The sequence below is a fragment of the Gorilla gorilla genome, chromosome 18 (genome assembly GCF_029281585.2).
Source record: "Gorilla gorilla gorilla isolate KB3781 chromosome 18, NHGRI_mGorGor1-v2.1_pri, whole genome shotgun sequence".
NCBI lineage: Eukaryota > Metazoa > Chordata > Mammalia > Primates > Hominidae > Gorilla > Gorilla gorilla.
Window position 1 is genome coordinate 104,187,456 of NC_073242.2, and position 26,815 is coordinate 104,214,270.

At 56.0% G+C, this 26,815-nt stretch overlaps 1 protein-coding gene and 1 long non-coding RNA gene across 6 annotated transcripts in view; both read left to right on the forward strand.

Annotated features, from left to right (window-relative positions):
• Positions 1–26,815, forward strand: part of LOC115932828 (serine/threonine-protein phosphatase 2A regulatory subunit B'' subunit beta-like) — a 57,393-nt gene that overhangs the window by 25,741 nt on the left and 4,837 nt on the right. For 2 of the 5 annotated variants that reach the window (XM_055366519.2, XM_063699765.1), the window contains exons 3-12: positions 11,895–11,998; positions 12,253–12,355; positions 13,329–13,403; positions 13,843–13,929; positions 14,460–14,616; positions 16,849–16,897; positions 17,373–17,462; positions 17,788–17,963; positions 19,407–19,525; positions 19,593–19,699. In XM_055366519.2, the coding sequence (XP_055222494.1) occupies positions 11,895–11,998; positions 12,253–12,355; positions 13,329–13,403; positions 13,843–13,929; positions 14,460–14,616; positions 16,849–16,897; positions 17,373–17,462; positions 17,788–17,963; positions 19,407–19,525; positions 19,593–19,699 (1,067 nt within the window). Of the gene's footprint in view, positions 1–11,894; positions 11,999–12,252; positions 12,356–12,435; positions 13,404–13,842; positions 13,930–14,459; positions 14,617–16,542; positions 16,898–17,372; positions 17,463–17,787; positions 17,964–19,406; positions 19,526–19,592; positions 19,700–21,809; positions 21,933–26,815 lie in introns of those variants that run through there. The other 3 variants (XM_055366517.2, XM_063699766.1, XR_010131380.1) reach the window with 3 other exon arrangements.
• Positions 995–11,015, forward strand: LOC134757449 (uncharacterized). Its single transcript, XR_010131392.1, has 2 exons — positions 995–4,639; positions 5,445–11,015. It is a non-coding gene; the product is annotated as an uncharacterized lncRNA (long non-coding RNA).

Below are 26,815 nucleotides of genomic sequence, written 5' to 3' on the forward strand. Positions count from 1 at the left end.
TTTAATATGAGCAATTATGTACAAATATGTGTATGACTATGAACATACATACTTCTTGCATTTCTTAGAGAAAAATTAGCATGCTGTTGTACACTTGCATATTTGTTTTTGCTAAGTCACTCGGTATTTGTAGAGGTGTCCCTGTCTTGTACGGCAGTGTGGGGCCATGAAAGGACCAGATAAGTCACAACCATGCAAAACCATCTTCCAGTAAAAATTAGGATCATTCTATAATCATTTTTGTTGAAATATTAGAAACTTTCTTATAGTCGGTTGCAAACATGTAGTGAATGAAAAGAACTAATATTTACCTAGTATGCTGTAATTTAAAACACCAGAAACATTAAGAATTGTTTTATCTCTCAGTAAAAACTTGCCAAAAGTAGTTACAGCAGTGCCATCTCCTTGTCCCGTGTGGAGTTAGCACCTGCTCCGTGCCCTGGCAGACTCTCTCGACTTTACACGCCTTGCTCAGCTTCCGCGTTTTATCCTTGGTGCTCTTGAAGTTGTGGGGTATCTCTGAGAGTTCCTTCACTGGGAGGTCTCTTTGCTGGCATTCCGTCTGCTGGGACACCTTCATCCTTTTCAGTACAGCCTTCGTTGTGTGGAGAACTCACCCTCGCGGAGTGTGCCCGGCCCCACCCACACGGTCTCTGCACGCCTTGGGCTGGGTCAGTCACCTCTTTTGCAGCTCACGTGCTGCGTCCGCTTCGGGTCCTACAAAGCCACTCGCGCAACACAGTGAGGTTCCTGCATGGGACCCATGTATTCCACTGAGTGCTTCCCCGCCACGGCGCCCCCCCCCCCCCGCGCCCCCACGCGGTGCTTCCCCGCCAGGGTGCCCATCCCCACGATGCTTCCCCGCCACAGCGCCCCTCCCCACGCGGTGCTTCATCCCGACGGTGCTTCTCCCCCACGGCGCCCCCTCCCTCCGTGGTGCCGCCCCCCACAGCGGCGCCCCCCCCCCCCCCAACCCCGCGGTGCTTCCCCGCCTCGGCACCTGGTTCTCACGTGCGCGCTTCATGTCGTTTTCCTTCCAGGACTCAGTTCTCGGTGTCACCTCGCTACCACGCACCGCGGCACTGGCCTTGGTGGCCGTCTAAGGTAGTGAGGCTTTAAGACTTGAAAGAACTTGGTCCGTTGGCTGGATGTCACGTTTGGTGGTAAAAAGCAAGTTTTCTCGTTGTCTTTGATGCCCCAGAGAAGCAGGGTGACCTGGGTGTGACCCAGCAGGGCAGGGGAGAGTTCTGAGACTGAAGTTGTGTCGCTTGCAGTGTCTGCACCGCTGGGAGTCCGAGAGACACCTCCACAGGCCCCACTGTCCATGCACGCACCGACGCGGCCCTGCAGGCAGAGAGCATGGTGCTCGGGCACCCACGGTGACTGTGGGCAGAGGCCAGCAGGGTGTGCACTGTCGCGACTTAATCCACCTGCGCTGTGGCGGCAGAACGCTGTGAGCGTCCAGCATGTGTGGGGGCCGCAGGCAAACTTCAGCTTCCCCGAAAGGCTGCTGAGCCTGTCTCGGTGGCGCCCAGCTCACCGCCATGTGCGGATGTCCGTCCACGTCTCCATCGTGTGCCTTTGGGATGGTTTTCTGTGAGCCGGGCCCCCGGCCCAGGGGACGAACAAGTAGGGGTGGCATCATCACGCTTCCCTGCGTGAGGCCCGCGCCGTTTCGAATTCTCCGTCGCGTGAGTGAGTGAGTGAGGGCCTGGAGTCACAGCCCACGGCGTGTTGTCAGGCGGGTGGACTTTGGCCGGCGGCTGCTTGAGAACTCACATCTGAGGGGACTTTGAGTTTGATGAGGGGGGTTCCCCCGTGGATCTTAGCCGTGGCCGTGCAGCGAGGTCCGTGTGTGCCTTCTCCTGGCCCGGTTGTTCCTGTCTATGTGAGTCAGGGCTGATCTCATACATCATTTCCTCCCTTTCATCATTTTCACTCCTCTGTGTTTTCTCTGAAGCCATTTGAGAAAGAATCATCAGCTCCTTCCCCTCCACCAAACTCCACCCCCTAGGCTGCCCCCACAGGAAAACACACTTTTCTCTTTGTTAATTTCCTTTAAACGTTGTTGGCTAATTCAAGGTTTTCATTTATTGAAACTATTTTGATGATTTACATTTTTTCTAAAACAATTTTTTGCATAGCTTAGAAATTTCTTGCTCCTAAAGCTTTTGTCTTGTATGATTTACAAAATCTTGATCGTATCTGCATCATATATAGACACTTTCTTGACAGAATCATTTATTTCTGGTTCCTTTCTTGATCCGTCATGCTACACAGTAACGTATATCTCTTTCAGTAAGCAGCTGTCAGTGTTACAGATTATTTCAGTTCTTTCCCTCATGAATTTCTACGGTCATCTTTTTTTACATACATTTCCTTCTGTCATTTTTTTTAGTTTATTGAATAGTTTTTTGTTTTGTCAGCTGTATTGTCATATAATTACACACACTAAGATTCACCAATTTTAAGTGTACAATTTGATCCGTTTTGGTAAAGCACACACCTTTTGTGCCTCATCAGTCCCCCTCTTTTCTCCCTGGCCCAGGCCAGCCGCAGATGTGCTTCCGGTCGCTGTAGCTTTGCCTCTCTTAGAATTTCACATGAGGACTCTTGGAGCATTTTGTCTGTGGTTTCTCACTTCTTCCTGGCAGCATCTTTATTTTAAATTTTATTTTGAATGGACAAGTAATATTTGCGTATACAGGGTACAGCAAGATGTTTCGCTATGTGTGTGTTGAGGAATGATTAAGTCCTGTGGTGTGGATACTGTGGGGCTATAGCTGTGTGGCTGGCCAAGGTGTGGATACCGTGGGGCTCGCTGTGTGGCTGGCGGGGTGTGGATACTGTGGAGCTCGCGTGTGGCTGGCCGGGGCGTGGTGTCTGTGGGGTTCACTGTGTGTCTGGCAGGGTGTGGTTACTGTGGGGCTCGCCGTGTGGCTGGCTGGGGCGTGGTGTCTGTGGGGTTCACTGTGTGTCTGGCGGGGTGTGGTTACCATGGAGTTCACTGTGTGTCTGGCGGGGTGTGGTTACTGTGGGGCTGGTGGGGTGTGGATACTGTGGCGCTCACGTGTGGCTGGCCAGGGCGTGGATACTGTGGGGCTCACTATGTGTCCCTGGCCGAATGGGCAGTTTGTTCTTTCTATCACTGAGTAGCTTCTGCTGTGTGTGTGCTCCATCTCTCCCCTGTTCCGGGGTCGATAGACGTCTGGTTGCTTTGGTTTTTGCCTGTTGTGAGTAAAGCTGCTGTGTGTCTGTGCACTGATTTACGCAGACATGCTTGCGTTTTCCTGAGGTGATTAATACCACAGAGGTGAGCTCTGCCTCATCTGGTGGCCACATGTTTAGTTTTGTAAGAAGCTGTAAAACTGCTTCCAGGGCCCAGGAGTGGTGGCTCACTCCACTAATCCCAGCACTTCGGGAGGCTGAGGTAGGCAGATCACCTGAGGTCAGGAGTTCGAGGCCAGCCTGGCCAACATGATGAAACCCCATCTCTACTAAAAATACAAAAATTAGCCAGGTATGGTGGCGGGCGCCTGTCATTCCAGCTACTCGGGAGGCTGAGACAGGAAAATCGCTTGAACCCAGGAGGTGGAGGTTGCAGTGAGCCAAGATCGCACCACTGCACTCCAGCCTGGGCAACTAAGCAAGACTGTGTCTCTAGGCAAAAAAAAAACAAAAAAAAAAAAAACGTGCTTCCGGGGTGGCCCTGAGTGACGCATTTCCAGGCAGCAGCGTTGACCCCTGCGGGCACGTGGCCACACGCTTTGCCTTTAGCCGTTCTGCGTGTGTGCAGGCGTCCCGTCCTGGCTGCACTCCTCATTTCCCTGATGTACGTGTTGACCACCTTACGTGTTTCTTTCTCATCAGTTTGCCTTTTTTTCATTTTGGGGCAGCTGTGTTGAGATATAACTGATGTGGGATGCATGGTGCGTGTGGAAGGTGCAGTTCAATGAGCTTTGACGTCCGTACCCACCCGTGAAACTATCCACAGCACCAAGACAATAGGTGTCCCTGCATCCTTGCGCTTGAGCGGGCACGTGCGCTGGACTTTTCTCTGCTGCTTTCTGACGCACACCTGCCCTCATCCCACGCTACCTCAGGCCTCCTTTCTGTCAATATAGATTAGCCGGAATTTTCTGGAATTTTATGTGAACAGAATCGGACAGCAGGCACTTTTTTTATTATGGGAAAATTCACATAACAGAATTCACCACCATAACCATTTGGAGCACAGAGCTCGGAGATGTTTGTTGCATATACAGCACGGTGTTCCATGTGCGTGTGTGGAGGGTCGGATCGCGTGGTGTTCCCTGTGCATGTGCAGTTCCACTTCCGGCTTTCTGGGGAACCTGCACGCTGTCTTCCCGAGTGGCTGCACCGTTGTTCGTTCCCACTGTGTGAATTTTAGAACCGGCCCCTCCATTGCTACGACAGCCTGCTGGGATTGCGTCGGCATCCTGTTGACTCTAGATGAACTCGGAAGAATCTCAACCATATTGAGGCTTCCGTCTCATGAACGCGGTCCAGCTCTCCCTTATTTCAGGCATCTTTCACTTCTTTCAGTACGCCTCGTAGTTTGGTCTTGTTCACGGTTCATCACATTGATACCCAAGCATTTCCTGTTTCTAATGACACTGTACGTGGTATTTTTTTACTTTAATATGATTGTCAATTGTGAATGTTGAGAAGCACTGTTAGTTTTTATATGTGGACTTTGCATTTTCTGACCAAGTTTAACTCAGTCATCAGCTCTACCAGCTCAACCTTTAAGTCCGGCAGAGTCTCTAACGCACGGTCAGGTCATCTTCAGGTGAGCACAGTTCAGCCTTTCTCTTCTCGTCTGCATCTGTGTCTCCTCCCTGACTTTCTGTACACAGGCTCGGCCCGCCAGTGCAGTGCTGGAGAGCTGTGGAGAGCACGCCCCTTCCCGCCTCGGGCTCAAGTCGTCCCTGACGCAGCGGCCCTGCCTGGCGTCCTTCATCAGACTCAGGAGGCCCCTTCCCTTTTGGTTTCTTGTTTGCTGGGAGCTCTTGTTTTTTTTTTTGAGACAGGTTCTCATTCTGCCCCCGGGCTGGAGTGCAGTGGCATGATCTCAGCTCACTGCAGCCTCGACGTCCTGGGCTCCAGTGATCCACCCACCTCAGCCCTCCCGAGTAGCCGTGACTGCTGGCACCCGCCATCACACCTGGCTGATTTTTTCTTTTTTGGTAGAGACAGGGTTCTGCTACGTTGCCCAGGCTGGTCTGGAACTCCTGGGCTGGAAGGATCCTCTTGCCTCAGCCTCTCAAAGTGCTGGGATGATGACAGGCATGAGCCACCACGCCTGGCCTCAGTTTACTTTTTAAAATTATAAAAGTGCCTTGAAGTTTGTCCGGGATGCTAGGTGTGTATTTCTGCGTGTATTGAGGGGGCAGTGAGGTTTTCCTTTGGTCCTCTAAAAGGTGAATGGACCTGACTGAGTCTGAGTGTGAAGGCAGCCCCGGTCCTTGGGTGAGCCCCCGGTCCCTGTTCCACCGCAGCGTGTCACGCTTCTTCTGTGCATCAGCTGTGCATTGCCCGGCCACGCAGGGGTAGCGTCTGCGGTCATGAAGGACTGGTCTTGACCTGACTGACGTCTCAGCGTGAAGGCAGCCCCAGTGTTTGGGTGAGCCCCCGGTGTTTGGGTGAGCCCCCTGTGTTTGGGTGAGCCCCTGGTCCCTGGGTGAGCCCCCGGTCTTTGGGCGAGCCCCTGGTCCCTGGATGAGCCCCGGTCTTTGGGTGAGCCCCCTGTGTTTGGGTGAGCCCCAGTCTTTGGGTGAGCCCCCTGTGTTTGGGTGAGCCCCTGGTGTTTGGGTGAGCCCCAGTCTTTGGGTGAGCCCCTGGTCCCTGGGTGAGCCCCGGTCTTTGGGTGAGCCCCCGGTGTTTGGGTGAGCCCCTGGTCCCTGGGTGAGCCCCCAGTGTTTGGGCGAGCCCCCGGTCCCTGGGTGAGCCCTCAGTCCCTGGGTGAGCCCCCGGTCTTTGGGCGAGCCCCTGGTCCCTGGGTGAGCCCCAGTCTTTGGGTGAGCCCCCAGCCCCCGATCCCGGGTCCACCACACGGTGTCACACTTCTCCTATGTGTTGGGTCCACATTGCCAGGCCTTGCAAGGGGTTGCATCTGCACTCGGAAGGACTGGCCTGCGGTCTCCTTTTCTTGTGATAGCTTGGTCTGGTTTAGCATCGGGGGGATGCTGGCCTCGGAGAGTTGCTTGGAAAATGTCCTTTAGAATTCACTTTTCTGGAGCCATTTGTTTAGAATGGGTGTTATTTTTATTTGAATGTTTGGTAGAACTCATCAGTGAAGCCATTTGGGACAGTTTTCTCTGTGGGAAGGTTTTTAACGACAGCATGAATTGTTTCAGTAAACACAGGCTGTCTGTATCATCTTTTCTCTTTTTTTTTTTTGGAGACAGAGTCTTGCTCTGTCACCCAAGCTGGAGTGCAATGGCACCATCTCACCTCACTGCAACCTCCACCTCCTGGGTTCAAGCAATTCTCCTGCCTCAGCCTCCCGAGTAGCTGGGATTACAGGCATGCGCCATCACGCCCGGCTAATTTGTGTATTTTTAGGAGAAACGGGGTTTCACCATGTTGGCCATGCTGGTCTCGAACTCTTGACCTCAGGTGATCCACCCGCCTTGGCGTCTCAAAGTGCTGGGATGACAGGCGTGAGCCACCGCGCCCGGCCACTGCCACCCACTTTTAGACCGTCGGATCTCACAAGAACTCAGGATTACGAGAGCAGCAAGGGGGCTGTCCACCCTCATCACCCAGTCACCCCCCAGCAGAGCCCTGCTCCAACACTCAGGATCACAGTTCCCCCTAAGACTTGGGTGGGGACTCCGAGCCAAAGCCCACCACTGGTTCATGTGACCCTGAAGACTCCTCCGGCTCCGCGATGTCACTCGCTCACGTAGCTCGGCAGCGTTTTCACACATCTTTACGTGTCTGCAGATTGTCCTCTTGTCCCGTCACCCGCCGAGAAACGCGTGCTGAACTTGCCGGCCGTGGTTGTGGCGTCCTCCTTTGTCCTCTCACACCCGTCGGTCGGTGTCGGCGTGCCCTGTGCGAGTGTAGACGCTCAGGACTTTGTCCGCCTCGTGAGTCCCCCGCTCAGCAGCACCATCACGTGGGCCTTGGGGCCGGTGGTGTTTCCTGCTCAGGGAGCTACTCTGAGGTCAGCAGAGCCATAATGGAATAGGGTTCAGCAGTACACGGGCAGACGATCCACACAGAGCAAGGTGTGTGAGTCCCACACGCGTGTGCTGAGCGAGGGAAGCCAGGTCTAAAAGTCCGCAGATGGCCGGGTCCCGTTGCCGTGTCCTGGAAAAGGTGAACCGGAGCCACAGGGAGGAGGCCTGGGGGCCGTCGCCGTAGCAGACTGCGGAGGGCCGGAAGGGACTGTCAGGGCTGGCGGCCTCGTTCCCTGTCCTGGCCGTGCGGGTGGGCATGCCGCTGCGTTGCCGGGCCCCACAAGGAGTCGGTCTTTCTGTGTGTCGATCACGAAAAGACTTTTAAAAGTCAGATCAGGGTGTCTGATGTTTTATTCCCTTTCTGATAAGGATTTTGTAACATTCAGGTAAAACTGCTTTCCTTTGTATCGTTTGCATTTTAGAGTTGATTATCTCCATTTACTTTAGGATTATTTTAAATTATGAGCTAATTCATTTGGAGGTAATTTTCGGGTTTGGTGTGGTGGGGGGACTGTGTGCCCAGCACTCTCCCGCTCAGTTCTCATCCCCCAGACGCCGGGGGTGCAGCTGTCTCTGGTTGCAGTGTCATCCCTGTAGTCCCAGCACTTTGAGAGGCCAAGGCGGGAGGATGGCTTGCGGCCAAGGGTTCCAGACCAGCCTCGGCAACATAGTGAGACTTCACTGTAGAAATTTTAAAAATTACCCAGGCATGATAGCGCACACCTGTGGTCCCAGCTACTTGGGAGGCTAAGGTGGGAGGATTGCTTGAGCCCGTGAAGTTGAGACTGCACTGAGCTGTGATCACACACTGCACTCCAGCCTGGGCAACAGCAAGACCGTGTCTCGAAAAACAAGTAAAATAAAAAATGGATCACACTGTGATCACACACTGTACTCCAGCCTGTAGGTCTGGACACATTAGACGCTAGCCTGTAGGGCTGGATAGATTTGATGCTCCATCCCTGCCACTGGGTCATTACGGTGTGTCTTGCACACGGTGAGGAGCACAGATGTGAAGGCTCACACATCCCCCCATCCCTGGGTGTTGAGCGCTTGGGGTTTGAAACCTGCACAGCCTGTGAGCCAGAATGGTCTCATGAGGTCAAAAGCGTGGGACTAGCACCAGCCCGAGGGCCCGGTGCTGCACCCAGCTCGTTCCCTCCCACCGCACCGGGACGCCCTTCCAGGTGGCCAGGGCCGAGCTCCGTCGGGAGCCGGCACGTGCCTGTGCGTCCTGCAGGGCCTGGCCCCTCCAGCTGCACAGGTGCGCCAGCCGGAGAGCGTCCTTTCCCATAGCTGCACTGCAATCCCCGCTGTGGCGCGCAGCCCCCTCCGCAGTCCCCCACGCCCTCCGTGGTCACTCCCGCCCTGCACCTGTCAGGACGACTCTGCCACAGTTTATTCCTCTAGTCCCTGCTCTCACGTCCGGCTCCTCTCGCCTGGGGCACCGTGAACCAAGCAGCCGACATCCCCATCCGTGCAGGCTCTCACGGGCACAGGCCCTCTTCCCACTGGTGTGCTTCTGGGAGGACGGATGCCCTGGCCGGGCCATGGGGCTTTATGCTCAGCCGCCCCGTGGGCCGCTTTCCCGGCAGTTGCGCGGCGTCCCAGTTCCCCCAGCAACGCGGAGGACACCCAGCTGCCTGGCAGCCTCGCGGGGTCTGGCGTCTTCAGTCCTTTTTGTCTCTGCCGCGCGTGTCATGTTCTTGTTGCCACCTCTCCATGCCCCGTGAACCCTGCCCTCACCAGCGCCAGTGCTGGGCGCTTCCCCTTGTCTACGGCCGCCGTGTACCCCTCTCCGGAGGGCAGCGCATGTCCAGACTCGGTCGTGTTCGGGCCTGTTTCTCACTGATGCTTAAAATTCTGCCTCTGAGTCCCTCGTCAGAATCTCGCCTTGCAGAGACATTTCTCCCTCTGTGTCATGTCCTGTCGTGGTGTTCCCCGTGCTGGTAGCTGACCCTGAGTCCTGCGCTGGGGCGGTGCAGCAGGCCGCTCTCTTCCTTCAGGGAGTGCACGTGTGTCCCATGAAAGAAACCTTGGCCACGGCAGAGCCGTGCAGCGTCACTCGTTTCCTTCCAGGAGGGCCGCTGTTTGGCCTTTCACCCTTCGGGCTGGGATCCCCTGGTATTCAGTTTGTGTGAAGTGTGTTTGCCTGTGGATATTCCACGGGGCTCTGTCCCAACTCACTTCCTTCCCTTGCTCTCTTAGGCCACCGGTGCCTGACGGAGACTGACTGAGTCTTCATTACTCTGACTTTACAGGAAGGGTTGAAACCGGGCGGTAGGACTTATATCCACCAACTTGGTCCCCCTGTGAGTTCTTTTGTGTTCCCTGGTAAGTTTTCACATGAGCCTGTCCGTGTATACTACAAACCCCAAAACAACAGGCCCTCGGTGCATGTGGATGGGGATTGCTGGACTTTGGGTGGGGATCGCGTGGACTCTGGGTCAACAGAGTCGTCTGGAGGAAATTGCAGTCTGTGAACTCAGCAGTGAGGTCCACCTCACCACGTTGAGGTTGTCTTTAATTTCACCCAGCCGTGCCCTGCAGTTTGCTTTGTAGACACTGTGTGTGATTTTTGTTCCATTTTTTCGTAGGTTGATTTTTCATGCTCTTGATAGATGGCATTATTGAAGATTTTATTTTCTAGTTGTTTGTTGCCAGTATATTGAAATAATTTATTTTTGCATATTGTCCTTGGATGCAGCAACTTTGCTGAAGATACTTATTAATTCCCGTATTTGGTAAGCATTTGGATTGTCTACACAGTGTGTTGCTTGTGAATTATGACGGTTCTGCCTCTTTCTGCCTGTCGGCGTATCTTTCAGCCTTTCCCTTGCCTGCTGCCCTGGCTCGGCCGTCCAGGCGGCCTTGGTGGTGACACTGTCTTCTTGTTCCCAGCACAGGGAGGAAGTGTTCGTGTGTCATCGCTGTCTGAGCAGCTGGGGTGTTTCGTAGAGGCCCTTTGTCTGAGCATTCAGGCTGCTGTCACGAAACACCATAGCCCGGGCAGCTCGTCACCAGCAAGACATTTACTGTTCACAGGTCTGCAGGCTGGAAGATCTCGGTGTGGCAGAGTGGTGCCTGGTTCATCGACGGCGCCTTCCCGCTGCGTCCTCACGGGGTGGAAGGGGTGAGGGAGCTCTCTGGGGTCCCTTAGAAGGGGACTCATCGCATTCATGAGGCCCCACCTCCCAACACCATCGCCTCGGGGGAGAGGATTTCAACACGTGGATCTTGGGGACCCAGGCATTCAGGCCATAGCACCCTTTATGAGAGTAAGAGTGTCCCTCCTGATTCTGGTTTCCTGGTCTATTATTATTATGATTTTTCAGTTATTGCCGAGTTGGACTTGCTACTGTGTGTTCTGTGTGGGATTTCTGCCTCTGCTCTCCAGTGATAACTGGCCTGTGACTTCCTGTGTCCCTGACCGCGTCCAGGCTGTGCCAGCCTCGGAACAGGCACTGGGAAACGCCCCTCGTTTTTCTTCTCCAGGGGAATGCATGTGTGATTTCTTCCTTCAATGTTTGGTCGACTCATGGGAGCAGCCTTTGGGGGCTGGAATTTTCTTGGTGGAACAGTTTTAAATTATGGACACAATTTCTTGCAGAAACAGCTCTTTCAGATTTTCTATTGTAGTTTATTTTTTGACTTGTTCATCAGGGAGTCTGTTTCACCAGTCATCTGACTTATAGGCATAAAGTGATTCATGAGCATCCACTATCTGATGTTTGTAGGATCTGTAGTTACAGCTGACATGGCTAATCTGTATTTGCTCTCTTTTTTTTTTTTTTTTTTTTTTTTTGAGACAGAGTCTCTCTCTGTCACCCAGGCTGGAGTGCAGTGGTGTGATCGTGGCTCACTGCAACCTCCACCTCCCAGGATCAAGTGATTCTCCTGCCTCAGCCTCCCGAGTAGCTGGGATTACAGGCGTCTGCCACCATGCCAGGCTAATTTTTGTGTTTTTAGTAGAGACAGGGTTTCACCATGTTGGCCAGGCTGGTCTCCAACTCCTGACCTCAGGTGATCCACCCCCCTTGGCCTCCTAAAGTGCTGGGATTACAGCCATGAGCCACCGAGTCTAGCCAGGGTTAATTAATTTTTAAGAAATCTTTCAAATCATTGAGTTTTGATTTTGTTGATTTTCTGTTACTATTTACTTTTCGTTGCATCTCTGCCATGTATTTGTTCCTTTGGGGTAGAAGTGTAGACGATCGATTTTAAACTTTCCTTCCTCACGCGTGTATTTAAGGCTGTGAACCTGCCATGGGTCGCTGCTGTAGGTGCGTCCCACACATTCCATGAGATGTTTCTGTCGCCGTCCGATTCACCGCGTTGCCTGGCTGACGGGGCCATTTATTCCCATACTTACTGGTTCTTAGTACGTGCCGCTTGATTTCCAGACGCTGGGGATGCAGCCGCCTCTGGTTACAGTGCCCACGCGTGGTCTGTGGTCAGGGGAGACTGCGTGCCCGGCACTCCCACGCTCAGCTCTCGTGACTGTTTGAAGGCTGGAGCGAAAGCCACGTTGAGTTTGCAGACGCCCGGACAGGCCTCGCTGAGCGTGCTGTGTCTTTCTGCAGCAGAGGGTCTCTGGGCAGCGTCGGTCAGGCGCGAGGTACGCAGCAGGAGCGCCGGCGTCCAGGCCCCGCTGACTGCCCACTCCTGCCCTCTCTGCCCCAGGCCTGCAGCTGCCCCCTCTACTGGAAGGGGCCACTCTTCTATGGCGCCGGCGGGGAGCGCACGGGCTCCGTGTCCGTCCACAAGTTCGTCACCATGTGGAGAAAGTGAGTCCTGGGCTGGGCAGGGGGCTGTGTCGGGAGGGCGGAGGTGTCCCCAGGTCCCCGTGGTGCCAGGACGGGTGCCCCCTGAGGCTGCCGCAGTGAGAGGAGAAACCCTTATATGGGCACAGGCCTGGCCGTCGTGTGCGGCCACCTGCCACGCACCACGTGGAACACCACACACATGTTCCCACCCTGCGTCTGTGGGGTCGAAAGCCACCCCCCTGTGAGGGTGGTGCCCAGTCATCCTGTCCTTCCAGAATCCTCCAGAACTGCCACGATGACACGGCCAAGTTCGTCCATCTGCTCATGAGCCCCAGCTGCAACTACCTGGTGCAGGAGGACTTTGTCCCCTTCTTGCAGGTGAGAGCCTGCGTCTGTACCACAGGCCTTATCCCTCACGGGAGGGCTGGCGTCTACACCATATGCCTTATCCTTTACAGGAGGGCCCACGTCTACACCGCACACCTCATGGGAGGGCCCGCGTCTACAGCGCATGCCTCACGGGAGGGCCGGCGTCTACACCGCACGCCTCACGGGAGGGCCCGCGTCTACACCGCATGCCTCACGGGAGGGCCCGCGTCTACACCGCATGCCTCACGGGAGGGCCGGCGTCTAGACCACACGCCTCATCCCTCACGGGAGGGTCCGCGTCTACACCGCACACCTCGTGGGAGGGCCCGCGTCTACACCACATGCCTCATCACTCATGGGAGGGCTGGCGTCTACACCATACGCCTTATCCCTCACGGGAGGGCCCGCGTCTACACCGCATGCCTCACGGGAGGGCCCGCGTCTACACCATACGCCTCATCCGTCACGGGAGGGCCGGTGTCTACACCGCACACCTCATGGGAGGGCCCGCGTCTACACCGCATGCCTCACGGGAGGGCCGGCGTCTACACCACAGGCCTCATCCCTCACGGGAGGGCCCGCGTTTATACCGCACACCTCATGGGAGGGCCCGCGTCTACACCACATGCCTCATCACTCACGGGAGGGCGGGCGTCTACACCATACGCCTCATCCCTCATGGGAGGGCCCGCGTCTACACCGCACACCTCATGGGAGGGCCCGCGTCTACACCGCATGCCTCACGGGAGGGCCGGCGTCTACACCACAGGCCTCATCCCTCACGGGAGGGCCCGCGTTTATACCGCACACCTCATGGGAGGGCCCGCGTCTACACCACATGCCTCATCCCTCACGGGAGGGCCGGCGTCTACACCGCACACCTCATCGCTCACGGGAGGGTCCGCGTCTGCAGCGTCCACACCGCACACCTCACGGGAGGGCCGGCGTCTACACCGCGCGCCTCGTGTCTTCCCACCCGCAGGACGTGGTGAACACGCACCCGGGGCTGTCGTTCCTGAAGGAGGCGTCCGAGTTCCACTCGCGCTACATCACCACGGTGGGTCCCCAGCGGAGAGGCCATCGGTTCCAGCGCGGGGCGCGGGTGTTTCTGCAGCGGCCGCCGCGGGGCTTCTGCGGAGCGGGGCGGGCGGGGCCCGGGGGTCCTGAGCTTTCGGAGGAGGCGGCCGCGCCCTGGGAGGGTCTCCGCCCGCCCAGGAGCCCGGTGTTGGGGGGACTCTGGTTTTCGGGGTGGCCGCGCCCCTTTCCCACCTGTCCTGGACCCGTGTAGCTCCGGGGCGTCCCCGGCCAGACCCTCCCCGCTTTCCGCGGCCTGGGGTGGCGCCTCCCGCAGGGCCCTTCCCGCTGCCCCCGCCTGTGCCCTGGCGGGCCCGGTGCGGCTGAGACCAAGGCCGCGCCCCTCTCCTGGCTCCCGGTCTCCGTGTGGGGCGGGGCTCCTGGGGGTCTGCGCACCCACCGCACTGACGGCGCCCCCGCAGGTCATCCAGCGGATCTTCTACGCCGTGAACCGGTCCTGGTCCGGCAGGATCACCTGCGCCGAGCTGCGGAGGAGCTCCTTCCTGCAGGTGCGGAGCGGCCCCCTGCCCCCTGCCCCCTGCCCCCTGCCACCTGCCACCTGCCTTGTCCCTACCTCTCCTACCTCCAGTCCCTTCCCTCCCCCCTCTTCCACCCCCCCTCCTTCCCCCTCCCCCCCACTCCCACCCCCACCCCCACCTCCACCTCCACCTCCACCGCGCTCCCAGCCCACCCCCAGGCCTGTGAGCACTGGAACCGCGCCGCCTGCGGTTGGGGGTCCACGGTTGATCTAGGAGGCGGGTGGGGCCGTACTGGGCACCACCCTGAGGGGGAGCCGAGCCCTGACTCCCCCAGAGCTGACCCCCACCCCCACGCCCGCCTAGGGAGCCACCCCCATGCTGGAACTCCCCCCACCGCAGAGTTGCCCCCACTCGGAGCGCCCCCGGCCCCAACTGCCCAGTCCCCCCGACCCACGGAGCGGCCCCGCCCCGCCCAGCCTTCCCTGCCCCGCCCGCAGCCGGGCGGACTTGGGGCGTCCCCGCAGAGGCCCCGCGCTCAGGCCGCCTGGGTCCTTTGGCAGAATGTGGCGCTGCTGGAGGAGGAGGCGGACATCAACCAGCTGACCGAATTCTTCTCGTACGAGCATTTCTATGTCATCTACTGCAAGTTCTGGGAGCTGGACACGGACCACGACCTGCTCATCGATGCGGACGACCTGGCGCGGCACAATGACCACGGTGCGCGGGGGCACAGGGGCGGGCGGGCCGCGGGGACACCGAGCACACCCTTCTCTCAGGGCCTGCGGGTCTGCAGCTGCCTCTCCTTCCGCACTCCCCGCTGTGTGTCTGCAGCTGCCTCTCCTTCCCCACTCGCCGCTCTGTGTCTGCAGCTGCCTCTCCTTCCCCAGTCGCTGGCCCGTGTCTGGGTCCCCGCGTGCGCCTCTGCCCGAGGCCTCTGCCTGCGGCCTCTGCCTGCGGGCGTCTACAGGGTCAGTGTGGCCGTTGGTCCTGAAGCTCCTGGCCCGAGGGCCAGCAGCGCTGTGGGGCTTCCTTGTTAACACCCGAGCAAGGGCGGGCAGACCACACGCCTTCCCTCAGGAGCTCCAGGTTGCAGCCCCCAACGCCTGGAGCAGTTTCCATCCAATCCCGGACTAGGTGGAGTCCCAGGCTTAGAGGTCGTTCAAATACCGCCGCGGGAGCTGGTGCCGCCCAGGTGTCCTCACAGCAGCCACCTCCCGGCCCTTCTAAGAGTCATCCACACTTGCAGGAACTCAAAGCGGCCTGTGGCCTGTGGGGCTGGAGTTTTCTAAAGGATTCCTTTAAGTGTGCTTTTTTTTTTTTTTTTTTTTTTTTTTTTGAGACGGAGTCTTGCTTTGTCGCCCAGGCTGGAGTGCAGTGGCGCGATCTCGGCTCACTGCAAGCTCCACCTCCCGGGTTCACGCCATTCTCCTGCCTCAGCCTCCCGAGTAGCTGGGACTACAGGCGCCCACTACCACGCCCGGCTAATTTTTTGTATTTTTAGTAGAGACGGGGTTTCACCGTGTTAGCCAGGATGGTCTCGATCTCCTGATCTCGTGATCCGCCCGCCTCGGTCTCCCAAAGTGCTGGGATTACAGGCGTGAGCCACCGCGCCCGGCCTAAGTGTGCTTTTTACCTCAAAAAAAGCATATGACCAAGACTGTTTCCGAATTACGGTGGCATCTGTTGTGTGTGGTCGACTCATATATGCCTGGTTCCCCGAATGTGAGCTGCACCCGTCTGCGTCTCCCGGGGCTGGTCGTGGGTCACGTGGCTGCAGTAGATCCCTGCGTCGGACATGCACCTGAGCAGACGTAGCATTCCCTGGATTTGTCCTGCGCTCAGTTCAGGGAGCCACCTGCGCCCTGGGCCCCTACCTAGCCACGATGAGAGCACAGCTCCACAGCGCCGGCCCGTGTGGCCTGAGCCAGCACCTGCACAGCTGGGAATCGGCCCAGAACCAGGCGCTCACTGTCCCTGTGAACCCCCGGCGCGGCCCCAGCTTTCCGCGTTCCTCTGGAGCTCACTCTCGGTCCCAGGGCAGGATGCCGTGTGCGGCCGGGCTGCGCTGTTTCTCCCGCACTGCGGCCTGAAGAGGGGGGCACCTTGGCTCGTGCGTCCCAGGGACACCGGTGACCGCAGGGATGGCCGCCCAGGCTGCGGGACCTTCTCGTGGCGGCCCGAGCTGACGGCGACGGTGCTTTCACTCCCGCCTCTCGTTAGTGAGGTCTCCCTCCCGCCTCCTGTTGGTGAGGTTTCACTCCCGCCTCCTGTTGGTGAGGTTTCACTCCCGCCTCTCGTTAGTGAGGTCTCCCTCCCGCCTCTCGTTGGTGAGGTTTCACTCCCGCCTCTCGTTGGTGAGGTCTCCCTCCCGTCTCCTGTTGGTGAGGTCTCCCTCCCGCCTCCTGTTGCTGAGGTAGCACTCCCGCCTCCTGTTGCTGAGGTCTCCCTCCCGCCTCCTGTTGCTGAGGTAGCACTCCCGCCTCCTGTTGCTGAGGTTTCACTCCGGCCTCCTGTTGCTGAGGTCTCACTGTCGCCTCCTGTTGCTGAGGTTTCCCTCCCGCCTCCTGTTAGTGAGGTTTCACTCCCGCCTCTCGTTAGTGAAGCTTTGGTTGAAACGTGTTTGTTTCCATGATCACACTCCAGGTCTCTCTCTCCGTCTGAAAGCTGAACCTTTGAGGCCTGAATATTCTGCTCTTTACAAGTCGGTCTTGGAGCCGCGGTCAGCTTTGCGCTCTGTGGATTTCACACTGGACTTGGCTCTGCTTGACGGGAAAGCGTGGCGGGCACCCAGGAGGGGCCGTGCAGGGGCATCGGGGCCCCGGGGCTCTCCCAGACCCAGGCCTCCTCTCAGCTTTTCGGTCCCCACCGCATCCAGTCTCGGCTCTGGGGGGTGGTGACGTTGGGGCCGAGGCACGGTGCGGGCTGCCCATCAACCCCATTCCTTTCCAGCCATTTCTACCAAGATGATCGACAGGATCTTCTCAGGAGCAGTCACACAGTACGTACGGCTCAGGCGCCTGACGGCAGCCATTGCCCCTGTGAGGACCCGGGTCCCTCTCCTCATCGTTGCCTGACATGAGCTTTTCGTGTCCCCACAGCGAGTGGCTGTCACCCCAGGCCCTGAGGAGGGGGGCACGTGTCTCTGTCACGTGAAACCCTAGTGGGGGGGTGGCACAAGACTCTGTCACGTGAGGTCTGAGGAAGGGGGTGGCCCAGGCCCCAGGTCGGGGGTTCTTGTCGGGCGCTGGGCCTGAGTGAGCAGTAACGAAGGTGCACTCCTGACCCCACCTGGATCTGGGGGAAACCCTCTGGCCATGGGGCCTCCACCTCCTCCCTGGAGGGGCAGGAGGAGGGGCAGGAGGACGGCCGGGCCCGGGGGGCTCCCCTCACCAAGGCGCGTGGGCAGGGGCTCCGTTTCTGTGAAGCTCTCCCTGACATGCATCATCGTCTCTCCATCCTGGCTTTGGATCTAGAGGCAGAAAAGTGCAGAAGGAAGGGAAGATCAGCTATGCCGTCTTTGTCTGGTTTTTGATCTCTGAGGAAGACAAAAAAACACCGACCAGGTGGGTTCCTGCTGCGGCGTGCGTTTGTCCCGGTGGAGGGGCCGGGAGCCGCCCATGTGACATGTGTCCCCAGGCGGATGCCTGCACGCCTGCTGGGGGCTGCACGGCACAGGGGGACGCGTGCACGCCCGGTGGGGGCTGCAGGGGACAGGGACGCGTGTGCGCCCTGTGGGGGCTGCAGGGGACGGGGACGCGTGCGTGCCCGGTGGGGGCTGCAAGGCACAGGGGGAACGTGTGCGCGCCCGGTGGGGGGCTGCCCCAGGGGCTGCAGGTCACGGGCTGGGAGGGCCCAGGGCAGGGGCTGACAGAGTTCGCTGTGCCGCAGCATCGAGTACTGGTTCCGCTGCATGGACCTGGACGGGGACGGCGCCCTGTCCATGTTCGAGCTTGAGTACTTCTACGAGGAGCAGTGCCGAAGGCTGGACAGCATGGCCATCGAGGCCCTGCCCTTCCAGGACTGCCTCTGCCAGATGCTGGACCTGGTCAAGCCGAGGACTGAAGGTGATGCCCCGTGAGGGCACGGCCCAGGGTGAGGGGACGGACGGGCGAGAGGACGGCCCAGGGTGAAGGGACGGACGGGCGAGAGGACAGCCCAGGGTGAAGGGACAGACGGGCGAGAGGACGGCCCAGGGTGAAGGGACGGACGGGAGGGAGGACGGCCCAGGGTGAGGGGACGGACGGGAGGGAGGATGGCCCAGGGAGAGGGGACGGACAGGAGGGAGGACGGCCCAGGGTGAGGGACGGACGGGAGGGAGGACAGCCCAGGGTGAAGGGACGTCCCTGTGAGGCGCTGTCCCTGCTGCGAGGGGACACTGGGAAAGGGCCGCAAGAACCTCCTATTCGGGGCGTCAACACCCCCCGAGGGTGACCTGGAGAACCTAGGGCCGGAGCTCACTGGGGATGTCAGCACTGGGCTGAGGGAGCAGTTACCACGTTCGTGCTGTTGTCGCACAAGGCGGTCCTCCGCTCTCACCCCCCCCCGTCTCCTCCCCTCTCACCCCCACCCCCCCCGTCTCCTCCCCTATCACCCCCACCCCCCGTCTCCTCCCCTCTCACCCCCACCCCCCATCTCCTCCCCTCTCACCCCCACCAACCCCGTCTCCTCCCCTCTCACCCCCACCAACCCCGTCTCCTCCCCTCTCACCCCCACCAACCCCGTCTCCTCCCCTCTCACCCCCACCCCCCGTCTCCTCCTCTCTCACCCCCACCCCCCCTGCCTCCTCCCCTCTCACCCCCCCGGCTCCTCCCCTCTCACCCCCCCCCGGCTCCTCCCCTCTCACCCCCTGCCTCCTCCGCCTCCTCCCCTCTCACCCCCCCCGGCTCCTCCCCTCTCACCCCCACCCCGGCTCCTCCCCTCTCACCCCCACCCCGCTTCTCTTCTCAGCCCTGTTCCCTCCGCACCATCGACCCAGCTCCTCCCACCCACCCCCGTGCCCTCTAAGGCAAAGGGGAGCCCCACCGTCCATGCCGCCTGGCTTTCTTCTGCATCTCAGAATTCAGCTCTGGGACTTTCACTTTGGAGATGGCTCTGAGGCCCGGGCACCGCCCTGCAGCCCTGCCCCTCCCTGGCCGTGGGGCTCCTCCTGCTGCTCAGTGTCCCCGGGACACACTCTGGCCTCTGCCTGCACGGGGAGCTCCGTTCTCTGTAATTTCAGATCCAGGGGCGCCCCTGCTGGCCACGCCTCCCTGCGCCACGTCCCAGTCCACGCGTCCTTGGGGCATCAGTGGCCCCTAGCCGCCTCCGCGTCACGGCCTCCCACGCCTCAGTCCCCACCCAGAACCAGGACACTCGTGTGTCCGCCTTTCACGTCAAACACGTGGCGTGAGAGCCTGGAGCTTCGTGCCGCGTCCTTAAGCACGTGTGACAGGATGCACGCACCCCACACTCAGGCCCCGAAGGTGAGGCCGGGCTCACGCGCCTTGGACGCACTCCCCTCCTCGCAGGGAAGATCACGCTGCAGGACCTGAAGCGCTGCGAGCTGGCCAACGTCGTCTTCGACACCTTCTTCAACATCGAGAAGTACCTCGACCACGAGCAGAAACAGCAGATCTCCCTGCGCAGGGTGAGTGCAGCGGGCACGCGCGCTGGGCCGTGCCACGCCATGTGCGTAACCCGTGTGCTTCCTCCAGGACGGTGACAGCGGCGGCCCCGAGCTCTCGGACTGGGAGAAGTATGCGGCCGAGGAGTACGACATCCTGGTGGCCGAGGAGACCGCGGGAGAGCCCTGGGAGGACGGGTGAGTGGGGGAACGGGTGAGTGGGGGGATGGGTGTGTGTGCAGCCGGGGGATGTGGGGCCAGTCAGGTGGGGTGCGCGGACACGGCGGTGGGGGTGAGACCTGACACGGGGCCGGTGAGGTAAGGACAGCCGACGACGGGGCCGGGCCTCGGTGCAGTCTCCCTGCGGCACCCCGTTTACCGCAGCTCAGTGGCGGGACCCGGGAGTCCCCCGCCCGTTGTCCCCCGCGTGGGGTTCTGTGATCCTGGGCGCGAGGCTTCACACATCAGGCCCAGCACGGGGAGGCCGAGTCAAGACGTGTTTCGCCAACGACGTCTGTCCTTATCCCACGGCTGGCACCTGCTGGGCAGGCTGCAGGGCCCGTGGCCATTCCAGCCCCCACTTCGGCCTTCCAGCCTCGGAGGCCCCGAGAGGCCATGGGCTGGTTGCTTTCTCACGGAGTGTGAGGGTTCTTCGTGTCTTCAGGATACAAACCCTTTATTTGCGAAGTGTTCACCTTTTTCCTAGTTTGTGATGTAGGTTTTCACCCCCTCTTCACGTGGTGTCTCAGAGATGTTCTGAATTTGGAGGAGGAGACACTGACTGGTTATTTTTCAGCGGTGTTTTTGGTGTCATATCTAAGAATTCATTCCTGAATCCGAAGCCACAAAGATTTTCCTCTGCGATGTTTTGCGTTTTGGTCTGGGGTCCGCTTGAGTAACCTTCCCTGTGGGGTGTGAAGCTCGGATTGAGGTTCCCCTTGTGGTATGTGGGTGTCCGGGTGTCCGACTGTCCCAACACCAGCTTTGCAGGCCGCAGCGTTGCCTCGGCGTCGTGACTGTGCCGTGTGCGGGCTCTGTTCCGGAACCTTCCTCCGTCCCACTGCTGCACGCGTCTGTCCGTTCCCGCGGCAGAGCTGGCTGCGGTGAGAAGCCTCCGACTTGGGCGCCGTGGGGAACTGTCGGGGCCATTCTGGTGTTGGGCTGCCTGTGTGTGAATCTTAGACTCAGCCCGTCCTTGCTCGGCCATCCTGTGGGAACGTGTGTTGGACTGTGACGTGGTGGTGAGCGCTGGTCCCGTGACCACGTGGACCGTGGCCCCCACCAGCCTCCCGTGGTGCACGCTGGAGCGATGTGGTCACTTTTGCCATCCTGTGCTGAGCTTCTCACTGCTTCTGTCCCGCGCTACGTTGGCTATTCTGGTTTCTTTGCCTTTGTATGAAAACACATAAGAATAAGCTCCTTCTGGCTGGGCGCGGTGGCTCACGCCTGTCATCCCAGCACTTTGGGAGGCCAAGGCGGGTGGATCACGAGGTCAGGAGATCGAGACCATCCTGGCTAACACGGTGAAACCCCGTCTCTACTAAAAATACAAAAAATTAGCTGTGCGTGATGACAGGCACCTGTAGTCCCAGCTACTTGGGAGGCTGAGGCAGGAGAATGACGTGAACCCGGAAGGCGGAGCTTGCGGTGAGCTGAGATCGCGCCACCGTACTCCACCCTGGGCGACAGAACGAGACTCTGTCTCAAAAAAAAAAAAAAAAAAAAAAAAAGCCAGGGATGGTGGCACACGCCTGTAATCCCAGCTACTGGGGAGGTGGAGGTTGCAGTGAGCCAAGATCGCGCCACTGCACTCCAGCCTGGGCAACGAGAGCGAAACTCCATTTCCAAAACAAAAACAAAAAATCTGAACTTTTGAGTGAGATCTCACTGAGTGAATGGATCCCTGTGGGCCCAGCTGCCGTCTTCATAGCCGCGGGAGGCCCAGTCCACAGGCGCCATCCGTGTCTCTCGGCAGGATTTTTGTAGCTTTCCGTGTACGCTTGATGTGAATGTTGTGAGACTTCTGGGTGTTTCCTGATGGTTTCCTGTTGTCAACGGTGCTTTTAAGGTTCCCGTTTCCAGTTGTTCGTTGGTAGCATATAGAATTTATTGACCTTGTGTTTTGCATCTTTATGAAACACACTTACTAGATCTCAAAGCTCTCTGTCGGCTCTTTGGGGTTTTCTGCGTGGACAGCCCATGTCTGTCAGTGGGTCCGTTTGTCGTCTTCCTTTTCACCCCTCTGTGTACGTTACTTCCTTTTCACCTCTCTGTGTATGTTACTTCCTTTCTCTTGCCCGCTGCACAGCCTGGAACCCGCAGGGTGTTGTGGTGGATGTCAGGGCAGACCACGGCCAGCCTTGAGTGAGTCCTGCTGGTTTGTGTGCCGTCCTCGTTCCCAGTCCTGGGGGACGTCTCCCCTCACACAGCGGTAAGCACGCTCATTGGCGAGGATGTTCTCCCTGTTCCTGGTCTGCGGAGGCTTTCTCACAGTGGGGGCCGAATTTCTCAGATGCTTTCGCTCCGTGGTTCCTCTGTGTGTCCACACAGCGAGTTACACCGAGTCATTTTCAGCCAGCCTCGTGTTCCCAGGATAGATCTTGCCGAGTCGTATGTTATACTCACATATTACTGGATTCTCTTTGCAGAGATTATCTGTAGTTTTTTTTTTTTTTTTTTTTTTTTGAGACAGGGTCTTGCTCTGTCACCCAGGCTAGAGGGCAGTGGCGTGATCTCAGCTCACTGCAGCCTCAACCTCCTGGGCTCAAGCGGTCCTCCACCCTCGGCCCCCTGAGCACCTGGGACTACAGGACTGTGCCTCCATGCCCAGCTAATTTTTTGGTTTTTTAGAGACGGAGTCTTGCCATGTTGCCCGGGCTGGTCTCAAACTCTGGGGCTCACGTGATCCTCCCACCTCGGCCTCCCAAAGTGCTGGGATTGCAGGCGTGAGCCACCGCGCCCGGCCAGCGGCTTTTCTCGGTCTGGCTTTGGTATCAGAGTAATGCTGGCTCACGGAATGGGGGGCAGTATTCTCTCCCTTAGTTTCTGGAACAGTTTGTATAGAGGACCTGTTACTTCTTCCCTAAATGTCTGGTAGAATTCACCAGTGACCCCGAGTGGGCCTGGTTTTCTTGTTTTTTTTTTTTTGTTGTTGTTGTTGTTGTTTTTTGAATGGTTCTTCTTAGGAAAGGAGAATTAAATCATACCTATCATGCAACTGTGTTAGATAAAATTGTAGCAAAAATATTGAACCCACTTCATTTATACAACAGAATTAACTGTACTTGAAATATAATTTATGAATTTGTAGAGAGGTAAAACTGTGTCTAAATTCTCAGCAATTAGTATCTATCAGAAAATGTGCACGTAGATATACCCACTCTGTAAATGCTTTGTTGCACTTTTTTTGGTTTTGGGATTTTTGTTTGAGACAGAGTCTTGTTCTGCTGCCCAGGCTAGAGTGCAGTGGCGCATTCTTGGCTAACTGCATTCTCCACCTCCCAGGTTCAGGTGATTCTTGTGCCTCAGCCTCCTGAGTAGCTGGGACTACAGGCGCACACCGCCACGCCCAGCTAATATTTGTATTTTTAGTAGAGACGGGGTTTCACCATGTTGGCCAGGCTGGTCTCAGACTCTTGACGTCGGGTGATCTGCCCCGCTTTGGCCTCCCAAAGTGCTGGTTTTACAGGTGTGAGCCACCATGCCTGGCCATGCTTTCACCCTTAAAAATGCTTGGGTTTAAGAGTTGGTGGAAAAAGGAAAAAAAAAAAAAAATGCCCTGATCTGGATGATGAGTTTACGGCCATCTAGTTGAGACTGCTGTAAAGTAGAAATTTTCCCTGTAAAGAGTCACTTTCTTCCCAGGTGAAAACATTAATCAAGCAAGGATAATCTTTAAAATTAAACCTTAGTTCTAAATATGATTTTTGAGTACAAGCTTTTTTAAAGTGTTGAGTTGCTTCATTTACTTACTTGATAAAATTGAGAAGCAGTATTGCCCAGTGGTTAAGAGCACTGGTCCTAGAATTTTACTTAGTTTTAAGTTCTGGCTCTAAAATGTACTATGATTTGGGGCTTGTGAGGAAGTAATGTGTGTAGAGGCGTTAATTATTAGCACAATGCCTGGAATATAGTAAGCAACCCAGTAAGTATTAGTAATTATAAGGATCATAAATCTGATTGAATACTTACTCTGTGTCTGACCCTGCACTCAGTGCTAAGGGATTCAGAAATTATTTGACATTCTTCCCAGGAACTTGACATAGAATACTGTTTTTCCTTTGTTTTTTGTTTTTGTTTTTTGAGATGGAATTTTGCTGTCGCCTAGGCTGGAGTGCAGTGGTACCATCTCTGCTCACTGCAGCCTCCGCCTCCCAGGTTCAAGCAGTTCTCCTGCCTCAGTCTCCTGAATAGCTGGGATTACAGGCACCCCCCACCACGCCTGGCTAATTTCTGTATTTTTAGTAGAGACGGGGTTTTGCTATGTTGGCCAGGCTGGTCTCAAGCACCTGGCCTCAGGTGATCCGCCAACCTTGGCCTCCCAAAGTGCTGGGATTACAGGTGTGAGCCACTGCGCCTGGCCTGTTTTTTTTTTCTGCCAACATTATCAGTTTCCTATGTACTAACTAATAGACATCTTTATACATCTTTATACAATTTAATTCTTCATTTAGGTTTGTGTCTGGCTGTTGCCCTGGTGTTGTTTATTAATGTTGATCATACAGCTATTTTGACATTGCCCACAGCTATTGAGGATAAGAAATGTGATGAAGGAAGTGGTAGCTGCCCTCAGTAGAAGCTTATGAAGACGCTGTTTTTAGTTTTAAGGGATCAGTTAATCTACAACTTTTCATAGAGCATTCATTGGTTTAGATCTTAATATTATCCTGAAACTGGATAATACTTTATATTTTGAATTATCCAATTAATGCAACAAACACGTGAGGGTCTATGGCATTGGAGTCATTGTTCACATTTATTCACCCAAACTTAACTATCAGTGATGCTTTTCCTACCCACCCACTCCCCCCTGGGCTTACTCCCTGAAGAGCAAGAACGATTTATTTATTTTTATTTAATTTTTTGAGACAGTCTTGCTCTGGCGCCAAGGCTGAAGTGCAGTGTCGCAATTTCAGCTCACTGCAGCCTCTACCTTCTGGGTTCAAGCGATTCTCCTGCCTCAGCCTTCCAAGTACCTAGGACTACAGGCATACGTGACCATGCCCAGCTAATTTTTGTATTTTTAGTAGAGACGGGATTTTGCCATGTTGGCCAAGCTGGTCTCGAACTCCTGGGCCTCAGGTGATCCGTCCACCTCGGCCTCCCAACGTGCTGGGATTATAGGCGTGAGCCACTGCGCCCGGCCAGCAAGAACAATTTAAACATAAGCCAGTTTACATTTACGTAAACTGCGTGTGCACTCCAGAGTCAGAGATTCACCTGGGGATTGCGAATCTGCATTTCCCTCCTGCCTTTCAGTTTAAGCAGCTTGTCATTACATGGGATTTTAGTGTTTATAAATGCATGTTCACACAATGCGGCTTCTAAACTATTTTGTGTGTATATATATGTATTATATATGTATTTAGATATGTGTGTGTGTGTGTGTGTATTTGTTGTTGTCGAGACAGGTTCTCACTCTGTTGACCAGGCTGGAGTGCAGTGGTGTGATCATGGCTCACCACCAGAGCCTCAACCTCCCAGGCTCAAGTGATCATCCCACCTAAACCTCCCAAGTAGTTGGGACTACAGGCATGCACCACCACGCCTGGCTGATTTTTGTATTTTTTGCAGATATGGGGTTTTGTCATATTGCCTAAGCTGTATTTTGTCTATTTTTTTTTTTTTTTTTTTTTTTGAGACAAGTTGTTGCTCTGTCACCCAGGCAGTGGCACAATCTTGTCTCACTGTAACCTTGACCTCCTGGGCTCAAGCAGTCCTCTTGCCTCAGCCTCCTGAGTAGCTGAGAGCACAGGCATGCACTACCATGCCCAGCTTACTTTTTTTGTATTTTTTTGTAGAGACGAGGTTTTGCCATGTTGCCCAGGCTCATCTCAAACTCCCGGACTCAACTGATCCTCCTGGCTTGACCTCTCAAAGTGCTGGGATTACAGGCATGAGCCACCACACCTGGCATATTTTATCTATTCTTAACGGAAATATTCATTATAATTCTGTTGAAAGAAATAGCTGTGTTGCACTTAGAGAACAGTATGTTGATATCCACTCTGACATGCCTTCCTAAGGGATTTTCAGGTTAATGTGACAATTGGAGAATTGAGCTAACTTTAGACCCGTGGTCTAAAGAGAAGTCAAAATTAGTAGGAGTCTGAATCCTTGCCTTCAAGAAGCTTGTAATCTAATTGGAGAGCACGTTTATACTGGAAAGCACATCTATAAAACAATTCACAGTAAAGGGTGTAAGGAATCATGAGGATAAATGGCAGCCGCAACAACTGCAAGCATTCTGTCCCATTGTCCCCATAAATACAACCAACATCGTTAAGCAACAAATCTAGATTTTTTGGTTTAGGAAAAAAGGCATCAGTATCATTAGAGGGGATGGGAAAGAGCAAAAGTGGCTTTATCTGTAAAGGCTTCCTGGAATTATTGACTTGTAACTGAATAGGTGCTAGGCGAGAGATAGATAAAAGTCATGAGGATGTTTCAGACAGGATGGTCGTTGGGAGCATGAAGGTGTGAATCAAGCCAAACTGTTTATCTTATCATTTGGCTAGGTGGTAGGGGACACATGGGAGTGTCACAGCAGTGAGGATCGTCAGGAGCATCACCAGCTGACTCAGGGGTGAAGATAAATTCTCTTGACCATCATATTCCTCATTCTCCTCACTGTCAGCACTGAGGCCTTTTTCGAGTGCTTTCTGAGCCTTCTCATAGTTAAAGTGGTGAATTTTATTGAAAACACTTGTTTTAAAATTTGTCTATTTTATCTAAAAATTTGGTCGTGGCTAAATGATTACCTTGTAAGCCCTTGTGGGAGCCAGTGTGATATAATAGAGGTCAGAAACAAGAGTCAGGGACCCCAGGTTTTGGCACCTCATTGTCATTTATCAGCTCCATGACCATAGGCAAATCGCTTAACCTCTCTGCATCTTAGTTTCCTCACCTCCAAAATGTTAGACCAGAATCAGACGTTTTTATGCTATACTTTTTTTTTTTTTTTTTTTTTTTTGAGACAGGGTTTTACTCTGTTCCAGGCTGGAGTGCAGTGACACAATCATAGCTTACTGTAGCCTCAAACTCCCAGGCTCAAGTGATCCTCCTACCTCTGCCTCCCAAGTAGCTAGGACTACA